Here is a 21,803-nt window from a genome sequence, read left to right as displayed (position 1 = left end):
CCCGATTGCACAGTGGGTAAGGCCTGTGCCCTGTCTCATACCCCCAGGCAGTACCCACCACATCTGGGACAGGACCTGGCACAAAGGAGGAAGAGGAAGGAAGCCCCGAGTGAGAGGCCAGAGGCAGAGGTCCTGAGCCACGGCCCCCGCCCCGCCCCGGTGGGGAGCCACCGCCCACACTGAGCAGCGCAGCTCCACACCCGCCCCAGAGATTCCTCAGCACAGAAAGGGATGCCCGAGCCGGGGCCGCGGCTGGGTCCCGGGGCCATGAGAACGTGCACCATGCTGTCCTTCCTCCTGGGGAAGGTGGCTGCCACCCTCGAGGCTTCCTCCCTGCCAGCCTCAGGTGCCCCGCAGGGACCCTCTGCTGGGCCACCCCTTCCCTGGGGCCAGTTATGAACAAGGAAAAGCCTCACTCCGTAATCCAGCGGCCCCCAGCCTGCCAAGGCCCGGTAACAATGGACACCTGACAGTGCGCCGGCTCCGTGCTTCACGTGGGACATCAAGACAGCCCCGAGGAGGAGGGTCCTCATCACCCCCGAGGACAGAGCGGGAAACGGAAGCACGGGGCAGCCGAGGAGCCCACCCGGCCTCACACGGCTGGTGAAGCAAAATGCTGGCTGGTGACGCCCAGCACCCTGCAGGGGGACCTGCCACACTCTGAGCCCTGGCAACAGCCCTAGAAGGTGGGTACAGGTGTCACCCCCACTGAGGACACAGAGGCTGCAAGGCCCAGTGGCTTGTCCAAGGCCAGCCAGCTGTCAAGTGGAGAACCCCAAAATCCAAGCTGGGACTCGAACCCAGGCTCTCCGGGCGGTGGAAACGCACCGGAGACAGTCACGCGAAGCACTTTGTAAAGGCTCTCGCCGGACCCCAGAGACCAGGGCTCCTCCATCGCCGTATGCTCAGCACCCGCCACAGGGCCTGGCCCACGGCCGCCCGCACACATGGCGCCAAATCAGTTTCAGGATCGCAGTCCTCCCTCCCTCCCCATGTCCCACCTTCCCACCTCCACGCTTTCACCTGTGCTGTGCCCTCTGCCTGAAGCTCCCTTCCCGCTCTTTTCCACAGTTCAGACTCTTAGCCACACTTCAGGGCCCTACTCAGACATCATCTCCTCCATCACAATGCTTTGCAGTTTCCCATTTGCACGTAATTATAATAATAAGTGGGGCATGAGCTAATGCATGTAACATTTAGCCCAATGCCAGCCACAAAGGCAGCTCCCATCTACGTTAGCAATTATCGTCAACATTATTTCATTCAACCCTCACCCAGATTTATTGTTAAACCCATTTATAGATGAGAAAACGGAGGCTCAGGAACGTGATTTCCCCAACATCACACAGGCAAGAGCAAAACCGGGACATGAAGCCGAGCCAGCCTCTGTTCACCACCCTACCCCAGTACCTAGAACTGTGCAAGTCAGGAGTCCCTGTTGACTCTCTGGCAACATTTCCCCACTCGCCTGGTAGCTCCCCAGGTCAGGGTGGCATCTCGGTCACGTCTGTATCCCGGGAGCTCAGCGTGGCACCAGCCTTGGGAGAGGAGAGTGGGTTTCTCACAGAGGCAGGTGTGTTCTGGGGCCAAGCTCGAGGCAAGAAGCAAACCCGGAGCTCAGAGTGGCCTCTTTGGGCCTTAGTTTCCTCGTCTGTAAAACGGGCATAAGGTGATAGTTTCCCCCTCCCTCCTCACTCAGTGACTAGGGGTCCTCGGGAGATGTTAGCTTCTGTCGTTAACAGTCAAAGCGCCCTCAGGAGATGTTGGTTTTGCTGCTAACGAAGGGCCACGTGAGCCTTGTGAAGGTTCGTGGCTGTGATCTTAACCTTCAGCACCTGTGGAACCCCTGCCCTAGCGCGTTCCCTCATTAATGGGCCAAGCACATACGCTGAAAACAGGCCACCGGACCTGGGAAGGACCCTCTGAGATCAAGTCCAAGCTCTCCATTGGACAGATGGGGAAACCAAGGCTGGGGGAGTGGGGAAGAGGCAGCCAGGGCCCCCTAGCCTTGTCAGTGGCCCAGCTCCTCCTGAGAGCAGCCTGGGGAGAGGAGTCTGGGGCTTCAGCACCCAGTGAGAAAAACTGCCTCTGGTCTTACGGTCTCTGGCCTGGAACCCTCTCCCTGAGCCCACACTCTCCGCCTGGCCATCTCCTCCCCCCGGCTTGGACGTCACCTCCTCAGGACCACCCCCGCCAGGACAGGTCCAGTGCCCCGAAGTCTCCACCACCACAGCCTTGGTGGTTTTTGCAACCACCGTGACCGTCTGTGGGGGGCAGGGGGGCGGTGGTGACACAGAGACCCAGCGTCAGGCTCACGTGTGGCCCAGACGGGTGCTCGACAAACGAGTGCTGAATGAACAACCCGCGGTGGAAGGTCACCCGGTTTCGGATGCCAAAATGGCGGCCCCGGAGGCCTGGGAGGGAGGCTGAGCAGGGTAGAGGCTAGCCGGGTCTCCCAGCACGAAGGCAGCTTTGGGGCAAGGCAGTGGGACCAGGAGGGGCCGGGATCCCTTACAAAGCTGCCTTTAAAGCTCTTCTCAGTTAGCAAATATTTAACCACGGCTCAGCGACCCAGGTCTGGTGGGAGAGCATGCTCAGAGGAAGGAGGGGGGATGGAAGGGGGGGCGAAGTGGAGGCCCAGGGAAATGCCCCACCCTCCAAAGGCAGACCGCAGACCCGCACCCGCCAGGGGCTGCCCTTCCCTTACACCTCGAGGAGGCCGCCTTAGTGGGAGGAAGTCGATTCCCATCTTGACACAAACAGAAGGAAACAAAGGCCCTCTCATCCCCTCCAGCCCCTCCCTCCCCGCCTGGCAGAGCCCAGTGTCGGCTGTGGGCACCCGACAGTTGGTGGCTTGTTCTGGGAGCCCAGACCCAGGAGTGCCTGCTCTCTGGGAACACAGACCCAAGCTGGGGCAGGTGGAGAAGGGGTGCCAAGGCCCCCCTGAAGGGGGACCGGCCCACCCACACCTGCCCTGCGCCACTTCCACTCTCATTGGTCTCCAGAGGCTGGCGTCCTGCACCAGGCCCTTCCACAGCCAAGGCCACACCCCAGGCCAACAGAGCCATGCAGGATGGAAAGGAAGGACCAGCCTCCTTAGACTGCTCACCCGCTCCACTTCGCCCGTCCTCCTGCCCCAGAGAGCCCTGGCTGGGGAGCCAGACAGACACAGAACAAACCCCAGCTCCGTGGCCCGGTGCCTCACTCCGTATTCTCCTCCGTGCACTGGGGATAATCAGCTTCTCCCTCACGCCGGGCACAGAGGCGGCTGACCTGTGACGGTGATTTTGTAAACACCAACCTCCATCCCGCTCACACCCAACCCCCCCCATGCCTACTGACTTCTCAGCAACAACCCTCACCTGCGTGCTCTTCTCTTCTTCCTTGCCACGCCCACTGGAGCTTGAGTCCTCTTAGCCTGGGGCCTGGCCATCTGTCAAAACTGCCCCCAGGCCGTGGTGCCCCTCAACACACGCCTGCTCTCCGCCCACAGTGCAGAGCGCTGAGGCTGGACCGGGCGCCCAGGGCACTCTGCCACGGCACCCTCACGCTGGCGGGTGCCCACCACAGGCCCGGACCCCTGTTTGAGAACCCACCACCAACCTTCTCCGTAGCACCCAGACTAGAGTTAGACCCTGAGATCCCAGGCAGAACTACTCGCTGCCTGAGCCCCTCCTCCACGACCAGCCTGACAGCCAGCATCACCACCCAGCCCCTCCCACCAGCCACCAAGAGGTAGGGCGCTGGGGACAGCCTGAAATCCACGTCAGTCAGCTCAGGATCAACCAAAATGGGAGCTGGGGGCAGCACCAAGGACAAGTGAGGGTCTCCGGGGCTCCACCGTGCTGGCCGAGAAAGGTTTTGTGTTGCCCTCATTCATTCATTCATTCATCAACCACGGGGCACTGGGCATTCAAGAATGAGTTAGACAAACCCACTCCCTGTTGTCTAATGAGGGAGACAGACTGTCAACAAAACCTACAATGGGGCTGGGAGCAGCAGAAGAACCCAGAGGAGGGGCAGCTAACCCAGCCTGCAGCATCGGGGAAGGCTTCCAGAAGGAGGCGGCACCCGAGACATGAAGGGGTGCTGGCAAGGTGAAGGAGGAGGTTTGGGCAGGGAGAGCATGCCAAGCAGAAGACACAGGAAATGCACAGATTCAGACAGGCGAGAAAATATTCATCTGTTCCACAAACATCTGAGTACCTTCCTGTGTCGAGAAGGGCACTTCCACAGAACAGTGTAGTGTCAAGGTTCTAGAATTTGATCTCAGTTCAAATACTAACCCCACTGCTCACTGACTGTAGGACTCTGGACATGTGGCTTAATTCTCTCTGAACTTCAGTTTCCTGGGCCGTAAAAATGGGAGTAACAGTGGTACCCACCCCACCGCATCGGGTTGTCATAAGGATTCAATGAAACGAGTAAAGCCACAGAGCCCGAGCAGATGGGGGCTTGTATCATCAATGATGATGCCTGAGTAACTGAAAGCAGTTCCACCTGCCCGAGTGTCGGTGGCCAGGGGATGAGTTGCCAGGTGGGCAGTGGGGTCTTTCACAAGCTCAGGGGTCCCACAGTGTGTCCACCCGTGCTACTGGCAATTTTCTGTGATGTGTTTCATGCCATGAAATGGGGACCAGAAAAGCGGAATCAAAGCAGCAGCTACCCGGTCGCTCTGCAGGCCATGCAGAGGATGGGAAGGTAACACGCTTGGGGTCCGGTCTTCCTGGGCCCTTGTCCCTCAGAGGTTAACTATTCAGAAAGGAGAAGTGGACGGAGAAACATCAACGAAGATTCAGAAAGCAAACACCCAACAAACCATAAGCCACCAGACCTTGGTGGACCACAGCTCCCTCCACTCCACGGCCCTGCAGCTGGGCAAACTCCTTGTCTCTCTGAACCTGCACTTCCCACAGGTAGCCTCACAGGGTGGACAAGGCCAAGGGCGAGGCTAGATGGGAAAGTGCTTTGAACTCCACCAGGGCGGGACCACAGTGTCTTGCTTTCCTGGTATCTTGTGTTTATACCTCTCTCTCTTTTTTTTCTTGTCTTATTGAATCGACTAAGACGTCCAGATCAATGCTAACGAAAATACCTCTATGGTTTCAACATCAAGTTTGCTCAGGCTTGCTCAGTATGTGACGAATGATGCTGTAAAGGGCTGAGTACCAGGTAAGGACTGTTAAGGGAAAAAAGGGAGGACCTAGCTCAACTCCCAAAACAAAAGAGTTGGATAATTCTCAGGAAAAGAGATGCCGTGGAAAGCCAGCCATAGCCAGACCCCGGCCGAAATGGAGCCTGTTCTCGAGTGACCCACCCACGGCAGACAGGACTCCAGAGGGGGCTTTCCATCTCAGGTGCCCAGTGGTGGGACAGGTGGCCCCTATAGAGTAGGGAGCTCCCTGTCACTGGAGGTAAACAAGCAGAAGCTGGACGGCCAATTGGCAAGGAGGCTATGGAGAAGATTCTGTCCCAGGAGAGAGGTTAGCAGTAACAACACAAACAGACAGGGACTTCCCTGGAGGTCCAGTGATGGGAGACTCCACACTTCCACTGCAGGGGGCACAGGTTTGATCCCTGGTCGGGGAACCAAGATCCCGCGTGCCACGAGGCTGGGCCAAAAAAAAAAAAAAGATAAAACACAGACAGACCCAGCTCTGCTACTGACCATGAACTTCCCAAGCCTCAGTTTCTTTATACATAAAATGGGAGTAAAAATAGCATACACCTCAAAGAGTTGTTGTGAGGACCAAATAAGAGAATGTGTGAGGAGTGTCTGGCGCTCTGCCTGACTGTCGGTAAGCGCCCGATAACGTCAGCTGCCATTCTAATGAGAATCAGTCACTAGTGCCAGTTACTCTGGCCAAAGCCTAATGGAAAAAAGGCTGGGGGCCCCCCTGGTGGCGCAGCGGCTAGGAATCTGCCTGCCAATGCAGGGGACATAGGTTCGAGTCCTTGCCTGGGAAGATCCCACATGCCGCGGAGCAAATAAGCCCGTGCGCCACAATTACTGAGCCGGAGCACCTAGAGCCCATGCTCCACAGCGGGAGAAGCCACCGCAACGCAATGAAGAGTGGCCCCCGCTCACCCAACTAGAGAAAGCCTGTGCTCAGCAACAAAGACCCAACGTAGCCAAAAATAAATAAAATAAAATAAATAAATTTTTTTAAAAAAAGAAAAAAGGCTAAACACAGACACACAAATCCCGCACATTTCATTAGCCGAATGTCCTCTGACACCATCCTTTTCACTAAGTCCAAGTCAGCCTCCTTCCCAAGCTGCTGCCTCCCCCGTCCATCCCCCTGCCCATCTATCTGTCTATCTTCCTATCTATCGCTCTATCCCTCTCTCTCTCTATCCCTCTCTCTCTCTCTCTCTCTCTCTCTCTCTCTCTCTCTCTCTCTCTCTCTCTCTCTCTCACACACACACACACACACACACACACACAGCTGGCTCCCTGGGTCCAGAGGGAAGTGGGGTGGGAGCAGGGAGAGGGCTCAAGGCAGGGAGGGAGCAGCAGAAGGAGACCAGCCCAGGAAGGGAGGGAGAAGGAAGATGAGCCACGATGAAAATTCACTCATGTGCTCGCTGCTGGGCCAAAAGGAAACCCAATCCCAGGCTGGAATGCCAGGGACCCTCGGCACGGAGAGGCTTCATGCAGATAGAAGATGGAAAGTTTATCCAAATAACAAGACTCCAGCGGGCTGCCCTCCTGAGCCAGCAAAGGACACAGGCCCTGCCCCACCCCGGGGTCACCAGCTGCGTGTCTCCTCGGGCTCCAGCAGGCCCAGAAGGGAGGGTACAAGGGCAAATCCCCTGGGAGGCCCTGCCAGCTTCACATTCCTTGTTCCAGGTGCCTGCATGCCCCCCACCTGTGCATCATGGGAAACTCTGCTCTCGGCCAACAGGCCCACGTTCTGTGTCTGCTTCTCCGGGGTTCGGTTGAGGGCGAGTGGGGACGGGCTCACCGTCTCCCCTGGCAGTGATAACAGATTCCAAGCCCAGATTTCCAGGCGGTGATGCAGGGTTAAGAGTGCTGGGGCCTGGGATTTCCCTGGCGGTCCAGTGGTTAAGGCACTGCGCTGCCAACGCAGGGGGAATGGGTTCAATCCCTGGTTGGGGAACTAAGATCCCACATGCCACGTGGTGCGGCCAAAAGATTTAAAAAAAAAAAAAAAAGCCCTGGGGCCTGAGTCCGGGCACCTGACCGTGACTGGGTGACCCTGGGCAAGTTCCTCACTCTCTCAGGCTCTCCAGCACGTCTGTCCAGTGAAGGGGCTGGACTCCATTGGGCTGGACCCTCAAGCCCTTCCTCAGACTGTGACTGTCCCTGACAGCCACATACCCCCATTCAGGGCAGAACCCCGTTAGTCATCAGCATAACTTTGCTTTCACAATTAACTGGTGTCTGTTTCCCCCACGAGGACAGGGACCCCGTCTGTCTCACTCATGACCTATCCCCAGCACCAAGCACAGCACCGAGAACATAAAACCTGTCCCTGGCTGTGAGATTACACCAGAGCCCTCGACTCGGTCTCCCAGGCATCTTACGACACAGGAAAAGGTTGGGGTTTTCCAGAAAAGCCAGCTCAGGCCTGGGGACAGACCCTTCCCAGCCCCGGAGGCAGTGTTTGCCAGGGGCTCTCCAATCCCAGTAGAGCGCTTCCTATACAGGTGGGGCCTCGCACCTGCAGCCGGCCAGGCCAGCCCAAGGTCACACCTCAGCAGCAGAAAAGGTCACTACCCCATCAGGCAAACCGAGCTGTCACCTAAGCTCGGATCCTCAGTTTCCTCTTCTGGCAGATTCTGTCAAATGATACAGCACCTGCAAAGGGCCTGGGAAACTGGAGCTGAGCAGGCCCTGCACTTGAGCCTGGGGTGAGGTGAAGGGACGGAGGCGGGTGTGTCTGCGGGACTCTCACCTGGGGCTGGCAGGTCACCCTGCTTCTGTGTCCCCCATTAGAGGAAGATCCCAGCCCCACAGCGGGGTGGGGGACAGATGTACCAGCACTTTGAAAAACAACCACCGAAGGGTAGTTGCACACGAGGGGCACTGCGGCCATGGCCAGCAAGTACCACGGCAAAACCAATTTCTGGGCAATTCTGGTTCCCCCAGATACCTGCACTCTCTCGGCTCTGGGGCTCTGCAGAGCTGCCCCTCTACCTATGGCTCTTCTTTCTTCATGCCTTGGGTCTCACCTAGACATCCCCTTCCCCAACAAGCCTTCCCTGACCCTCCAAGTCTGGGTCACTGCAGCTCCCTTGGCTCCCAGAGATGCCCTCGCTCCCCACCTCGGCGGATGTTCCATGCTGGGTACTTCCTCCCAGAAAGGGGTCCTTGGGAGGATGAGGACCATGGTTGCCTCCCCATCCGGCACCCCCAGCCCCACACACGACCTGGCACTGAGCAGGCTCTCAAACAATGCTGGGATCGATGGATTAATCCCATGGAAGTGATTAAGGCTGTCCAACAGAGCACTGCCTGCAACAACGAAAAACAGAGACAACCCGAGTGCCCAGCGATAGGCGTTGGGCTGAGCAAGGTAAAAGGCAGTCTACTGCGGCCATGATGGAATATTCTGTAGCCATTCTACATGCTTCAGGGGGACGACCAGGATGCAGATGCCCACAGCCCGCTGCAGATTTTCATCTTCTTCCTGTTACTTCTCTTTACTTTCTAATTTTTCTTTGATATTAGATATTGCTTGTGTAATGACAACAACCATAAAAGGGGGGGCTCTGAGGAAGCTCAGAGTTGAAAGGTGCAGCCTCCAGGGCCTGAGGAGGTGACCTTTGTTGGATGCTGGCAGGTGGGAGCCATTGTGGGTCTGAGGGGGAGGTCAGAGCTCACTACCAAGACCTGACTTAATAGCATCCTGTCGCTCGAGTCCAGCCTGCCAGGGCTCCTCTGGGAGGGAAGCCCTGACCTTGGCGGGGGCGCCGGACCCCAAGGGCAGAAACTCTCAGCTCTGAGGGTTCACTTCGTGCCAGGCGCCAGGCATGGCTTCCGTCATGAAGCTCACAACACTGCGAGGCGGTTACGCCATCCCCACTTTACACGTGGGGAAACAGAGACACAGAGAGCTGAGGCCACAAGGCAGAGGGGGAGCCCTGAGCACTGCAAAAGGGGGCCCCGAGCCCAGCCTTCCGCCTCACACACCTTCAGCAGCCGACGTCCAGCTCTAAGCACCCAGCGGGCCTGCGCATCACACGGGGGCCTGGGCCACGTCCTGGCCGGAGCAGTGAGTGGGGTGTCTAAGGGCTGGAGGACTGGTGGGTCACAGACCCGCCCAGCTGGATGAGAAGAGCACGCTCCTCTCGCCCCACTGTTCCCACCACGCCCACCTGCACTGCCTGGCGCAGAGAGACTCCACGCTGGAGAAGCAATCCCCCACTTCCCGGTGTGAACCCCCCGAGTCCCATCCATCCACCCACCCCCCGGCAAAATCTCTATTGACATGTTGATCAATTTCCTTCTATATTTTTTCTACACCTGCACAGACATACATACTTGCCGACGTACAGCACATCTTCACTTTCAATGGCTATGCAGTCCCCAAGGCTGGTGGTCACTGTCCTAAAAGCCAGATGACATCCCAAGCCCTGGGAGGGCCCAGCAACAGGACCCTGGCCTGTCACAGCACCCCTCCTGGATGGACCCGTTTTCCTGACCAGGAACTGAGACACCAAGAGGGGAAGGGACTTGGGCCACTTGGAGGACTCTGGGAGAGTCCCTGAGCCACCAGGAGCCCGTTTCCTCATGTGACAGGAGGGCAAATAACAGGCATCGCTGAGAGATCGGGCGGCCGAGCTCCTCCCGGGCCTGGTGCAGGGCCCACATGGGCGAGCTCTCTCAGAGTGTGGTCATTTCATCACGATGTGCCCTCTGATAATTAATTAATGGTTGGCCGGAACCACTTGTTCAGCGCATGCCTCCAGCCAAACCTTGAGCTCTACATGGGCAGGGCCTGGGCCAGCTTGGTTTGGGTGCCACGCTCACAGTGGGCGCTCAGTCAAGGTGTGCCCCTGCGCCGGATGCACAGTGAGTCAGTCGGGGTGCCAGGACCCAGGTGTCCCATCCCCAGCCTGTCACACCAGGGCTTAGTCCCAGAGGCCCAGCGCCCAGAGAGGTCGGGAGCCAGGGGGAGGGTCGGCCCACCCAAGATCAAGTCCCTGGGCCCTGCCTCTCCCAGCCTCACCCTTGGGGCTCAAGGACAAGAACAAAAGACTCAAAGCCAGTGAGTCAGACTGAGAGGAATACATGCCAGGAGAGAGGAAGCTGCGTGTGCGCGGCTGCACGCACGCCAGGCCTGTGGTCTCAGACCAAGGTGGGGGGCAAACACTCCTTCCAGACGGGCAGAGGGGAAGTCAGAACCAGCCAGGGCCGTGCCCCTGCCCACGTCTGCCCCACCCCTCCATACCCCCCAGCGCACTCTCTGCACCCACCAGACCCTGCATCCAAATAGCTTCAGGTCCCTGTGCTGCGAGATGGAAACCTTGCAGGACATTTACTCATTCATTCACTGCTAAGGAATTAATTTAAAGTAACAAATTTTAATTATAGCTATTGATTATCGAGCATTTACTATGCCCGGCACTGTGTTAAATGTGCATAAATGTAACTGGTAAATGCACGTAATGCAATTTAACCTTTACATTAAAAGCATATCCCATGTAATGAGGGAAGTAGTATTGTTATCATACCCATTTTACAGCTGGTGAAACCAAGGCCTCAAGAACCACAGTAACTGTCCTGGGGGCACCTGGCTAGTAGCCAGTGGAGCCAGCTCTGTCCCTCGAGGCCACACTGTCTGCCTCGTACTGCTCATATCACGGACAAGAACCTAGGACCACAGCCACATGAGGCACCAGGAGGAGGCCCCAACCCAGCCTGCCACGAGTGGGTCCAGGGAACAGCACTCCTGGCTGCAGGCTTAGTCCGTGGGTCCTGCAAGGCCTCTCAGGGCCTAGAACTTGGCCCAGAGGACCCCCAAGAGGCTCTCGCCCAAATCTTTCATTGAACCCCGGTGGAAAATGAGGCCCAGCGTGGAGGCTAGGCCGAGCTCCCCTCCACGGCGCTGGACTCTCAGAAGCCACAAGGGGGACTCGGGAAGAGGGGAGGGGAGTCGCGGGGCTCTGCCCCTAATCACACAGGAAGTCTGCTGAGCCCCACCCTGGGGGGCTCCAGGCCTGACTGCGGCCCGGCCCCCAGCCTGCAGGGCAGGCCCCAGAAGCACCTCCTCTCAGATTCTGCCACAATTTCAACAGGAAAACGGGAAAGCTGAGCTGGGTGGCCTGCTACAGCCCGACTCGGAGTGGAGGTTTGTCTCCCAGGAGCAGGCAGGCCTGAGAAAGTAACACCTCTGCCCCGAGAAGGGGGCCTCACCTCTGGCCACAAAGACTCAGGTCAGCGTGAGAGAAAGGGCTCGCTGTGTTCAGCCACTCAGCCCAAATCGTGTCCCACCCCGTGCCCCCCGACCACCCTCCTTGAGAGATGGAATCGCCCCCATTTTCGAGACGGGGGAACTGAGGTTCAGAGAGGGGAAGCCCCCTGCCCAAAGCCCCACAGTGAGCCGTGACTGTGCTGAGCAGAGCCCGGAGGGCTGCCCTCGGCCGGGCTGAGCAGTGGTCGTCCTGGGGGATCAGGCCTCTCCCCGCTCCTTTTCCTGGCAGCCTGAAATATGGCAGTGGGGGTGGAGGGGAAGGTAGCTTGGCTTTTTTTTTAATCCTCCACAACACCTAGCTGTCTGCATGTGGACAGGCCTGGGCTGTCTCCTCAGACACAGGCCTATCTGTGAGGCCAGCACAGGGCCGCTTCTCTCATAGACGGCTTGTTTGTTTACTCAGTTTTCAAAATTATAACCTTCACAGCCCCACCCGGGCCCATCCCTCCTTCCTGACCAGGCTTCGCTGTCTGGGGTGTCCAGGAATGTGGAAAGGGCCTCGGGTTCCCGTCCCAGGTCTGCAGCCTCTGAGACCCTGGGAATGTCCTTTCCTCTTTCTGGGCCTCAGTTTACTCACTTATGAAATGGAGGAGGGGATTGGTCAGATGACTGCAAAGGGTCCTTCCTGGCGAGCAGGGAGGTCTGGGCCAGAAAAGGAAAGCAGCCACGGCCCATCAGCGAGCTCCAAACTCAGGGCAAGGGGGATCTGCGGCCTGAGCAGGCCAGGCCGCGAGCGAACCTTCCATGCTAACCGCAGCTCCGCAGCCCAGCGGGGCCCAGACTCCCCAAAGCTTCAGCCCTGTTCTCTTTTCTCCCCTTCCCACTCCTCTCCAGCGAACACTTCCAAAAAAACAAACAAAAAACAAAAACAGTAACAGAACTGCAATTGTCAGCCCACTCCCCTCTGGAGGTCCCATCACTCCTAAAATCCCTGGCGGGCAACTGACACTGCTCCCCCAAGGACTCCCCCAAGGACTCACTGCTCCCCCAAGGACTCAGCTAAATGGAACTGCCACTTACCCAGCGGGTTCCATGTGCCAGGAGCAACTGCCTCCCAGAATCTTCACATGCCCCAGAGGCAGGGATCACCTTCCCGTTTTACTGAAGGCGGAGAGTAACTTGCCCAAGGCCACGGGGCCTTTGCTGGCAGAAGCCAGTTGCCTCCTGGTCAAGGCCAGACATGCTGCCCCTTGAGTTGGGCTGACCAGATTTAAAACCAATATGCACTTCAGAAAACATAAAGATCCACTGTCTTTGTAACACAAACCACATTGCGTTCAGCTTCATGGAAGCGTCTTGGATGGCATGAGTCCCATGAGATCAGGGCTCGCGTCACTGCTTCATCCCCACCACCCAGCTCAGGCCCAGCACAAGACAGTTTTCAGAGTGGGCTCTTTCCCTCCACAACAAGATGGCATCACACAATAAATAATTGCTGGGGCTTCCCTGGTGGCGCAGTGGTTGAGAGTCTGCCTGCCGATGCAGGGGACACGGGTTCGTGCCCCGGTCCGGGAAGATCCCACATGCCGCGGAGCGGCTGGGCCCGTGAGCCATGGCTGCTGAGCCTGCGCGTCCGGAGCCTGTGCTCCACAACGGGAGAGGCCACAGCAGTGAGAGGCCCGCGTACCACAAAATAAATAAATAAATAATTGCTGGGCACCTGCTCTGTGCTTTCAACACAGCCCAAAGCCTACAGGCTCCCAAGAGGTCAGAGCCAGGAGGGTACTAGAGATTGTGCTACTGCCCCATTGCACAGATTGGCAAAACAGGGCCAGAGAGGAAGAAGGGCTTGCCAGAGGTCACCTGGCACCAGCCCTGAGACTCTTGCCTCCCAGGCTGCACCCAAAAATGGCTCCCGGCAGGTGGGAAGGATTAGAGGCAGGTAAATAAAGCACAAGAGGGTGAGTAGCTTCCTGCCCAAGGGACTCCTCTTCTAGAAGATTCTGGCTTCACAAACTTGGCTGGACACAAACAGCTCTGTCAGGCGTGGGGAGGAAGGACAGCAGCTGCGGCTGGCTTGGCCACAGATGTGTGGGTGGGAAAGTGGGGTTCACAGTTTCCAAACCACAATTCATTTTTCCTCTGCCCCTCCTGGGTGCCTGGTTACCCACTGGAGCCCTGGCCCTGCAGGTGGACCCTGCACCCTGGCCCATGCCCTGCACTTTCGTTCCCCTGAGAGGAAGGACTCCCTCGGCCAGTGCCCTATCGAGGATGATGCGCAATGACTGGTCATCACAGGAGCCAGCACTTCCCACATCATCTCGTTGACCCCTCACAATAACCGAGCGCATCTGGGCTACCTTAGGCCCACTTTACAGATGAGGAACCTGAGGCCAGGGGAAGGGGCAGTTGAGACAAGATCTCGAAGCCGGGTCCCCAGAATCCAGGCCCGCCCTCTTTCCACTCTGCCCCTGGAAGCAAAGGTTCTCATACTCAGAGCTGCTGAGGAAGGGAGTGAGTCTCCTGTCATCAAAGGAATGGGAGCAGGGGGAGCTAGGACCCCTGGCTACCTCAATAAAACAGCCTATGGGGGGTCCATCAATCCCGCAGGGCCAAGAACAGGCACCAGATCTTCCCAACCTCACACATCACCATCACCAAGGCCTGGTTGCTCCCTCACCCCTATACACACACACACACACACGTGCCCATCCGCACTGGTTTGGGCCCCTCTCACCACGGGGCTCCCCTCTCACCCACCCTCCTAGGCCTCCCCAGGACACTCAGGACAAAGTCCCCTTTTCTCTAGGGCCAGCCCATGTGGCTCTCTCCTCTTCACCCCATCCCCCCCTCACCCACTGGGCCAGTTCCCCTCTCACACTTTCCTGCTGAAGATCTCCCCCACCGCCCCCCTGCCTCGAGAACACTCCTCACCCTGAAGAGGGACAGCCAGCCAGGCAGCGCCACATGGGCAGGGGCTGGGTCAGAGTTCGGGTATCAGTGTGTCCCTGGTGTCTAGCACAGTGCCTGGCACACAGTAGGAGCTCAGTAACTATTGACTGAATGAATAAAAGAATGACCAAGTGTGTCTGGGGCAAGAGCTCATCACATGCCTGTGGGCTCTCACAGGCATGCAGACGGCGACCCTCTCCCTCAACTTCTTACATCCAAACCCACCCAGCCCTGCCTTTAGAAGGTACCTAAGACCACTAGGAAAAGGTTTTCAGAGACAGAGAACTCCCATAAGTAGATACTGGTCTTAGGGGGTCACAGATGGGAAGAAAAGGCACGGAGAGGCATAGCCATTGGTTCAGAGTCACACAGCAAAAAGTCAACAGGACCAGGCTCGAGACCCAGATCAAGCAAATAATTCTGGACACGTGGCCAGGCAAGGGGGGGTGTGTTCCTATCTGTCTTTTGCCCCTTCATTCCTGGGCCCTGCCCAACATCGGACACAGAGTAGGTAATGCCGTTGACTGACTCTCCTGTGTGACCACAGCCCGTCTCACCACCCTCCAGGTGCCTGCTGACCGCTGCAGATGTCCAGGGCCACAGGCTGGTGCTCCTCAACCTGGGGCATGCCAACTTCCTGGAACACATGGCAGGGGTCTGGGTGCCTGAGGCTACAGGACAGACCTGGCCCATCTCCCTCCAGGTAGTGTCCTGGAGCTATCACGCGCTGTGTTCTCACCACTCACCAGCCCCGTGCTGCACCGTGCAGGGGCTGTCACTCCTGATTCTACGCCCTGAGAAGCCAGTACTCTCATCCTCTTTAATGGAAGGAAGACACTGGGGCTCAGAGAGGGTGGCCAACCTGTCCTCAAACACCGTCGAGTGGCAAAGCTCGGACTCGCACCCAAGCAGCCTGAGCGCACAGCCTTGCCCAGACCTCTGGACTCCCTGCTTCCTTCTAACTTACCATCCACTGTGTCACCAGGCTGGTCCCTTCACCTCTGTGGGCCAGAGGTAGCACATCTCCAAACCGAGATGGTTCCCAGGGGTGGAACCAGCTGCCCTGGAGAGATGGGCACTTCCTGTTTTTCCAGTTTTAAAATCTGAGAGATCAGAAGATTGCAGCGTTCCATGACTCAGGCCGTAAGATTCTATCAGAAGAGGGGCATGGCTCTGCTCCACCCTCGAGGGTTTTAAACTTAGGCATCTGCCTTCATGTTTCCTTCAAACTCTGCCCAGCACCTTCGACAGAAAACCCTTCTTCCTCAGGCAGGGAAGTCAGTGGGGGTGGGGCAGGGGAAGGAAAAGCAGCTCAGGAATTTCTGTGACCGACCGCAGGAGGATGCTACGAGGAGACCAGGGCTGGAGTGAGTCACGAGCTCTGCCTGCGGAGGAGGACGGGGTGCCGGCAGGAGGGCAGGACTGGCCAAAGGCAGACTTGAGTCCAGCCGAGTAAAGACGGGAGGACAGATGTGTGCAACCCAGTCTCTGACACATGCCGCTCTTCCCACTCGGCCCCTGCCACTAACCTGCTCAGCCCCCGCACCCCTAACCACTGGCCTGTAAAATGCTGGGGAGGGAGGTGGAGGGTGCAGATGCAAAGAAACAAAGGAAGGCTTGGCACAGAGTAAGCGCTCCGTTAAGCGATGGCTAATCTTACAGGTTCAGAGCCGGGAGCAGCGCACTCCATCAGCTACCATCCTCAGGCAGGAGACAAGTCAGTGGACTCCCTGCAGGCTGCAGGCTGGGGAAGCGGCAGGACCTACATGGTCACACCCAGATGCCACGGGCATCAGTCCGTGTCCCCAGCTCACCGGCAGCTCCTCTGAGCAGGCTCCCAAAGAAAGATGCTCAGAGGTGTCCGGGCCTCCCAGGAACGGGCCTTCCTTGAAATGCCCAGGTTGGTGGAAGCAGGCTGGGGGGTGGGGAGGGGGCGTAGGGCAAGAGGATGAGTCTGTCTTCAGCAGGGAAGCTGATGAGAGCGGGAAAGGAAACAAACACAGTGACTCAGTTTGCCCCTGAAAACCACCTCTTTGGTCACAGTGGAGCATGGCAATGTCCTACATTAGGGGAAAGGCTAAGAAAAACGTCTGCATGGACGGCCTCAGGTGGAACAGATGTAGCTTTGGAGGACGCTTCCAGGGAGGGTCTGATGACCTGGGAGCGATGTTTACTATGAATCGTTTAGTGCAAGGAGCGAGGCACAAACTGAGTCATGGTCTCAGCGACGTGTAAAACACAGAAGGGAAATACCACGAAAGAATAAAGTTACTGCAGGATGGTGGTGAGTGACTCCTAATTTTGTCTCTAACCCTCGTTCCTCAGGCGGCAGGAAGGGAGGCCCATGGCCCAGTTTGGGTTTAGAAAGGTCTCTTTGGCAGCGTGTGTGGGAAGGATGGAGGGGTGAGATGGGAGGCAGCTCTGAGCTGGCGAGGCCGGAGCTCAGGCCCCAGCAGTGGGAAAGGAACAGACAAGTGGAGGCTGGATGGAGGGGGAGGGCAGGGTCAACGCCAACAAAAGCACGTTATGTAAGACGACACAAGAGCAGGGCAGAATCCCCAGACGCTTTACCCCCAGGGGCTGACCCAGACCTTGGCTAAGGGCAGCAGCGAAGGGGGTGGTGGTGGAGCACTGCTTCCGGCCAGCCTGGGCTCCCTGAAAAGCCCACGGCTGCATCCAGGAAGCCATGCACCTGGGTGGGGGGGGGAGGTGGCCAAATGCAGACCCCTCCACCCCTAAACTCCTGGGACCTACAACCACTGCCCGAATGAGGAAAGGCAGTTTTTAAAAATCAACTTGGAGGAAAGATATTAATTATTCTGTTCAATAAATTAAAAAGATACCCCCTTTTTCATATCTGATTGTCAAAAGGAGTGATAATACTTGGTACTGAAGTACCACATGCTGTCAGGAGGGAGTGTCAAATGTTTACAGCCTTTTCAGAGGCTCTGTGTCAACACATCAAAACGTGACCCAGGAGTTCCATTTTGAGGCCGCTCTGACACCGGAACCTGGTGCAGGATATGTGCAAGGAGGTTCAGGCAGCACCGTGATTACTAGCAAAACACTGGAAACAACCCAACGTCGGTTAACAGGGGTCTGGGTAAATAAACCTTGCCACGCACAGAAAGAAACCCACCCACAGAAGAAGGCAGACTCACGTGTTCTGACATGGAAGGGTATCCACAATATACTGAGTGAAACAAGTCGAACCACAGAAACATATAATTGCACCTCTTTTTATAAACAGAGTTAAATGTGTATGTACACAGATGGGCGTTTGGAAACAGTGACACACCAATCTTGAGGGATTTCTTCTGGGCAGTGGGATTGAAGGGAGGGAAGATGGAAGAGCTCTGCTTTTTTCATTTTCCACTCCCACATTGCTTGCGTGTGTGTTACTTTTGCAATCAGACGACATTAGCAGTGTTGCCTAGAGTTGGGAAGGACTGAGGGGGAAGCGGGGGTGACTACTAATGGGTGGAGAGTTTCTCTGATGGGTGACGTAATGTTCTAAAATCGATTGTGGGGAAGGTTGCACAACTGTGTGAATATACAAAAAAACCATTGAATGGTACACTTTAAGTAGGTGAATTGGCTGGCAGGTGAATTGCATTTCAATAAACCTGCTATTTAAAAAAAGAATTAGCAAGGGGAAAGGTGAGGCCGGCAGAAGGAGGAGCACAGGCCCTGGCAAACTTCTGTACTAGCGCTCTCGGGTAATAAACCTTAAGGGCACTGTGTGTACGTGTGTGTGCCGGGGGGGGGGGGGGTCCTTGGCCCCCACAATTTCATCTTGATCAACAGAATTTCTGGAGCAATGACTGAGTCTTTCAAGTCCGTCCTTGAGGCAGAGCCCCCATCCCCCTGACCCACACCAAGCAGGGCCAGGTTTCCTGCTAAGGGCACGGCACCCAGCCCCTACTTGCATACCTCGAGCAACAGTGAGCTCACTCCCTCACCTGCTCCATCTTGGTTTACGTGGCTCAGACCATATGCAAAGAACCCCTCTTACAGCACTGATAGAAGCCAGTGGGCGCTTCCACTCTTGTTCTTGTCCTGGCCTCTGTGCCAGGTAGAAGGTGTGAGTTGGCCTAACCCTACCCCCCACCTCTCCACGTCTTAGTTCTTTCCTCGTCATATGGGTCCTCCCCTCACTGCTCTCTGGACCCACTCCAGATAGCCCACAGCCATCTCACACATATGCCAACACAGAAGGTAATCAAGGTTTCTAAAAACCCAGGTGGATTCTTGCATCCCAGAAACCAGCATCAACCCTGACCCCAGGGACTGGACAAACCTCAGAGAAACAGGACCTAAACCACAGCTACAGTTGCTTGCTTCAAACTCCAAACACCTGGCCACTCAAGAACAGAGAGTAAAGAACAATCTCAATAATAATGGCAGTTGTTTGCTAAGTACTTACTATGCCCCAAGCACTGGGCCAGGTTTCATTATTCCCATTCTACAGATAAGAACACTGAGATTCAGATGCTGGCCCAAGGTCATGCCAGTTAACATGCTGTGGAGTCAGTGTTGGGACCTTGAGGGGCTCAAATCTGAGGAGATTTGTGGGGAAACTTTGGGATGGTTAGGCCCTCAGAGCTGGAAGGGACTATGGCCCGCAGGGAAGACACCCTTTCAGTCACAGTGAGAAACAGACTGAAGAGAGTTAAGTAAGCGGCTGCCTGAGGTTACGCAGGCCTCCTGGCTCCCAGGCCAGGGTTCTTCCTCCACACAAACTCCCTCATGAAAGAAGGAAGAGAATCATCCTGCCACTAGCCCCACGGGGCCCCTGGTGTGAGAACAAGCCCCTGCTTGCCAGGAGCTTTGAAATCTCAGGATGAAAGACGCCGTGATGGCAAAACAGCACCATGGCAGGAGCGCGCCTGACCCCTGCCAGGACTTGCAGGCTGGCACTCACCTGCTCACCTCCTCAAGGCGGGTGCAAATCCCGGGAAGCCACTGGCCAAGCCACAGAACCCAACCAGGAACAGGCCTCGGAGCTCAGAGCACAGCTGACTTCGCTGTGGGGCGGCCCTGGGTCCCTGGGTCGGAAGGGCTCTGGAATTTTAATTGTCCTGCGGGAAAGTGCTAGCTGCTCTAGCTGCTCCGTGGGTGGGGTGAGGACAATGCGAGGATCGCTGGAGGGGGCAAAGCACACCCCCATTCCCCACAACAGAGATATCCAAGGCAGCTCCCTTCTGTGGGAGGGGGCTGGAGGCTCGCTGCTTTCCTCCCCTCCCACTCGGTACTGCAGGAGCCCCCTCAGGTGAGTCTGGACCAGGAACTTGAGGCATTTAAGGAGGGTTATTAATAGCACTGAAGTGTTGAGAAGAAAGAGGCCAGCAGGCTCTGAGTGCGCACAGCCCTCTTCCACCAACTTGGCATCCACAAAACAAACCCAGCCCTGTCCAGGAGAGGACACTTCACCTTCTGTGGCCTCAGTCTCCTCTCCTGTGAAGTGGCAGTTCTCAGCCCAGGAGGCGGGAAGAGGGGGAGAGCCAGAGCTGGGTGTGGAGGGAGGAAAAACCCCACCAAAGAAGGCGCAGCACACCCCAACCAGGCCGGGTGAGGGGCCCCAACAGGAGGTCGTGAATAGATGGACTGTTACAGAGGCCCAGGAGGCTGCCACCAACAGGGAGGGGACAGGAAGACTCCGCCCAGGCCTTCCTCCTCCCAGAGTCCAGGCCTGTCCTACAAGCAAGTATTCCAGGACTTAACCCCCTGCTGGTCTGACGCTGGAGAGGGTCTGACTCATTTCTTCATCACCCTCACCACTGGCCCCGGGCCCAGGCCTGGCACAAAGGGGAATTTCAGGTCGTGAGCCCAGAACCACAGTCACAGGACAAACCTTTGTGCCCAGCTTGGGTGGGAACCCAGTGTTAAGAGACCCCTGGTTTCTGTTCTCCAGGGGTCTGAGTGGCAGAACTCAGCTTCTGAAACTCTAGAGAACTGCAGGACACATCATGATAAGTGTAGGCGGACACTGTGCTCTGGGTCCACCAGACAGAGAAAGGCAGATTCAACCAAGAGGAACGGCCTCCTCTTTCCATAGGCTTCCCCCTCCATCCTACATGGACCAGCACCCCATGCACTGGGGTCTCCTCTATGCCAGGCTGTGCTAAGCAAGCTATGTGAATTAGCTCACTTAAGTCTATTAATAAGGAAGAAATCATTCACCCCATTTCGAAGAGAAGAAAACTGTGAGGGGCCAGGACATTAGGAGACTTGTCCAAGATCTCATGGCTGGGAAACAGATGCTGGGGTTCCACCCAGGCAGCCTCACGCAGAACTGAGTTTCCCAGGCAGCCAGAGGGTCTCACCCTCTCTCTCCACTCTCTGAGTTTGGGGGAGGAGGAACCCAGGACCCTACTGCAGTCCCTGGGCTTCCCCAGGGAGGGGGGAGGGGGCAGCTGCCCTTCTGAGAAGTGGCCACTGTGCAGAGACGGCTGAAGGAGGGGGCTGAGGAGGCTGGGCTCCGGCCCTGACCAGCCCCCTAAACAAGCTGGCAGCAGAAGCACCCTGCTGTGCCGGAGTCCGAGGACAGGGATTCTGACCCACCGCTCCTGTGTATCCCATGTATCCTAAGCCCACTCCCCAGGCTCAGTCTCAGGCCTTGATGGGCCAATCCCCTAGAAGCCTCGGCCACGTGTACTGGGGCTGGGGCCAGGGCGAGTGGGGGACTGGGACAGCTAGGGAAGGTCAGGACACGCTGGCCGAGTGGGCCTGGACCGCTTCCGGGCGGGGATACCCAAGGTTAAGGGGAGGCTGCGACCCCTCCCATAGCGCGACTGCGGTAGTGTCTTGGGGGATCCGACGAGACCCGGCTCCAAGGGGTGGGTGGGAGTTCGAGTCCCCCCAGGAGGGGGAAGGGCGGCCTCAGAAGGGGCCGGGAAGGGGCGCTCAGACGTGGAAGAAACAAGCTTGGACAACAGTCTTGGTCCCCCAGCCACTCCCGCCCTGCCCGGGGCCTGACTCTCCCGAGACCCCAGCAGGCTGGCCGGGATGGGGGCGTGGCCGGGGGCTCCCCGCCGGACCCCCTGCGCGCGCTGCGCTGCGCAGGACTCACCTGCGATGTGCTGGCGCCTGGCGTCGTCCAGGTGCGTGGACAGCACGTCCCCCATGGTGCGTAAAAGCCGCGGCCCGATCCGGCCGCCGCCTGCCGCTGCCCGCGCTGCTCAGACGGGCGCCACTGGCGCCATGGAGCCGACCAGCCCTGCTCCCGCCGCTCCTGCCGCCCCTGGCTGCGGCCTCGCCCGGCTCGCGCTTCGGCTCTAGCAGCGTCAGTCCGCGGACCGCCTCCGCCTCGCGCCCCAGCCCGTGGCCCAGCAGCCCTACCGCGCCCGCCCCGCCCCGCCAGGCCACGCCCCCGGAGCTGAGCCCCGCCCCCTCGTCGGTGGCTGGCAGGCTGGCGGGCTGGAGGGCTGGCGGGCTGGCTGGCGGGCGGGGCAGGGGGCCGGGGAT

At 57.6% G+C, this 21,803-nt stretch overlaps 1 protein-coding gene across 1 annotated transcript in view; it reads right to left on the bottom strand.

Annotated features, from left to right (window-relative positions):
• NIBAN2 (niban apoptosis regulator 2) overlaps positions 1–21,607 on the bottom strand; it is a 53,773-nt gene extending 32,166 nt beyond the window's left edge. The window contains exon 1 of the mRNA XM_082843369.1: positions 21,409–21,607. Coding sequence (XP_082699495.1) covers positions 21,409–21,463 — 55 coding nt within the window. The 5' untranslated portion in view covers positions 21,464–21,607. The remainder of the gene's footprint in view (positions 1–21,408) is intronic.
• Positions 21,608–21,803: the final 196 nt, after the last annotated feature.

The sequence above is a fragment of the Leucopleurus acutus genome, assembly GCF_964270905.1.
Source record: "Leucopleurus acutus genome assembly, chromosome: 7".
Taxonomy (NCBI): Eukaryota; Metazoa; Chordata; class Mammalia; order Artiodactyla; family Delphinidae; genus Leucopleurus; species Leucopleurus acutus.
Note: the sequence above shows the minus strand (reverse complement) of the source record. Positions and strands in the feature narration are given on the sequence as shown.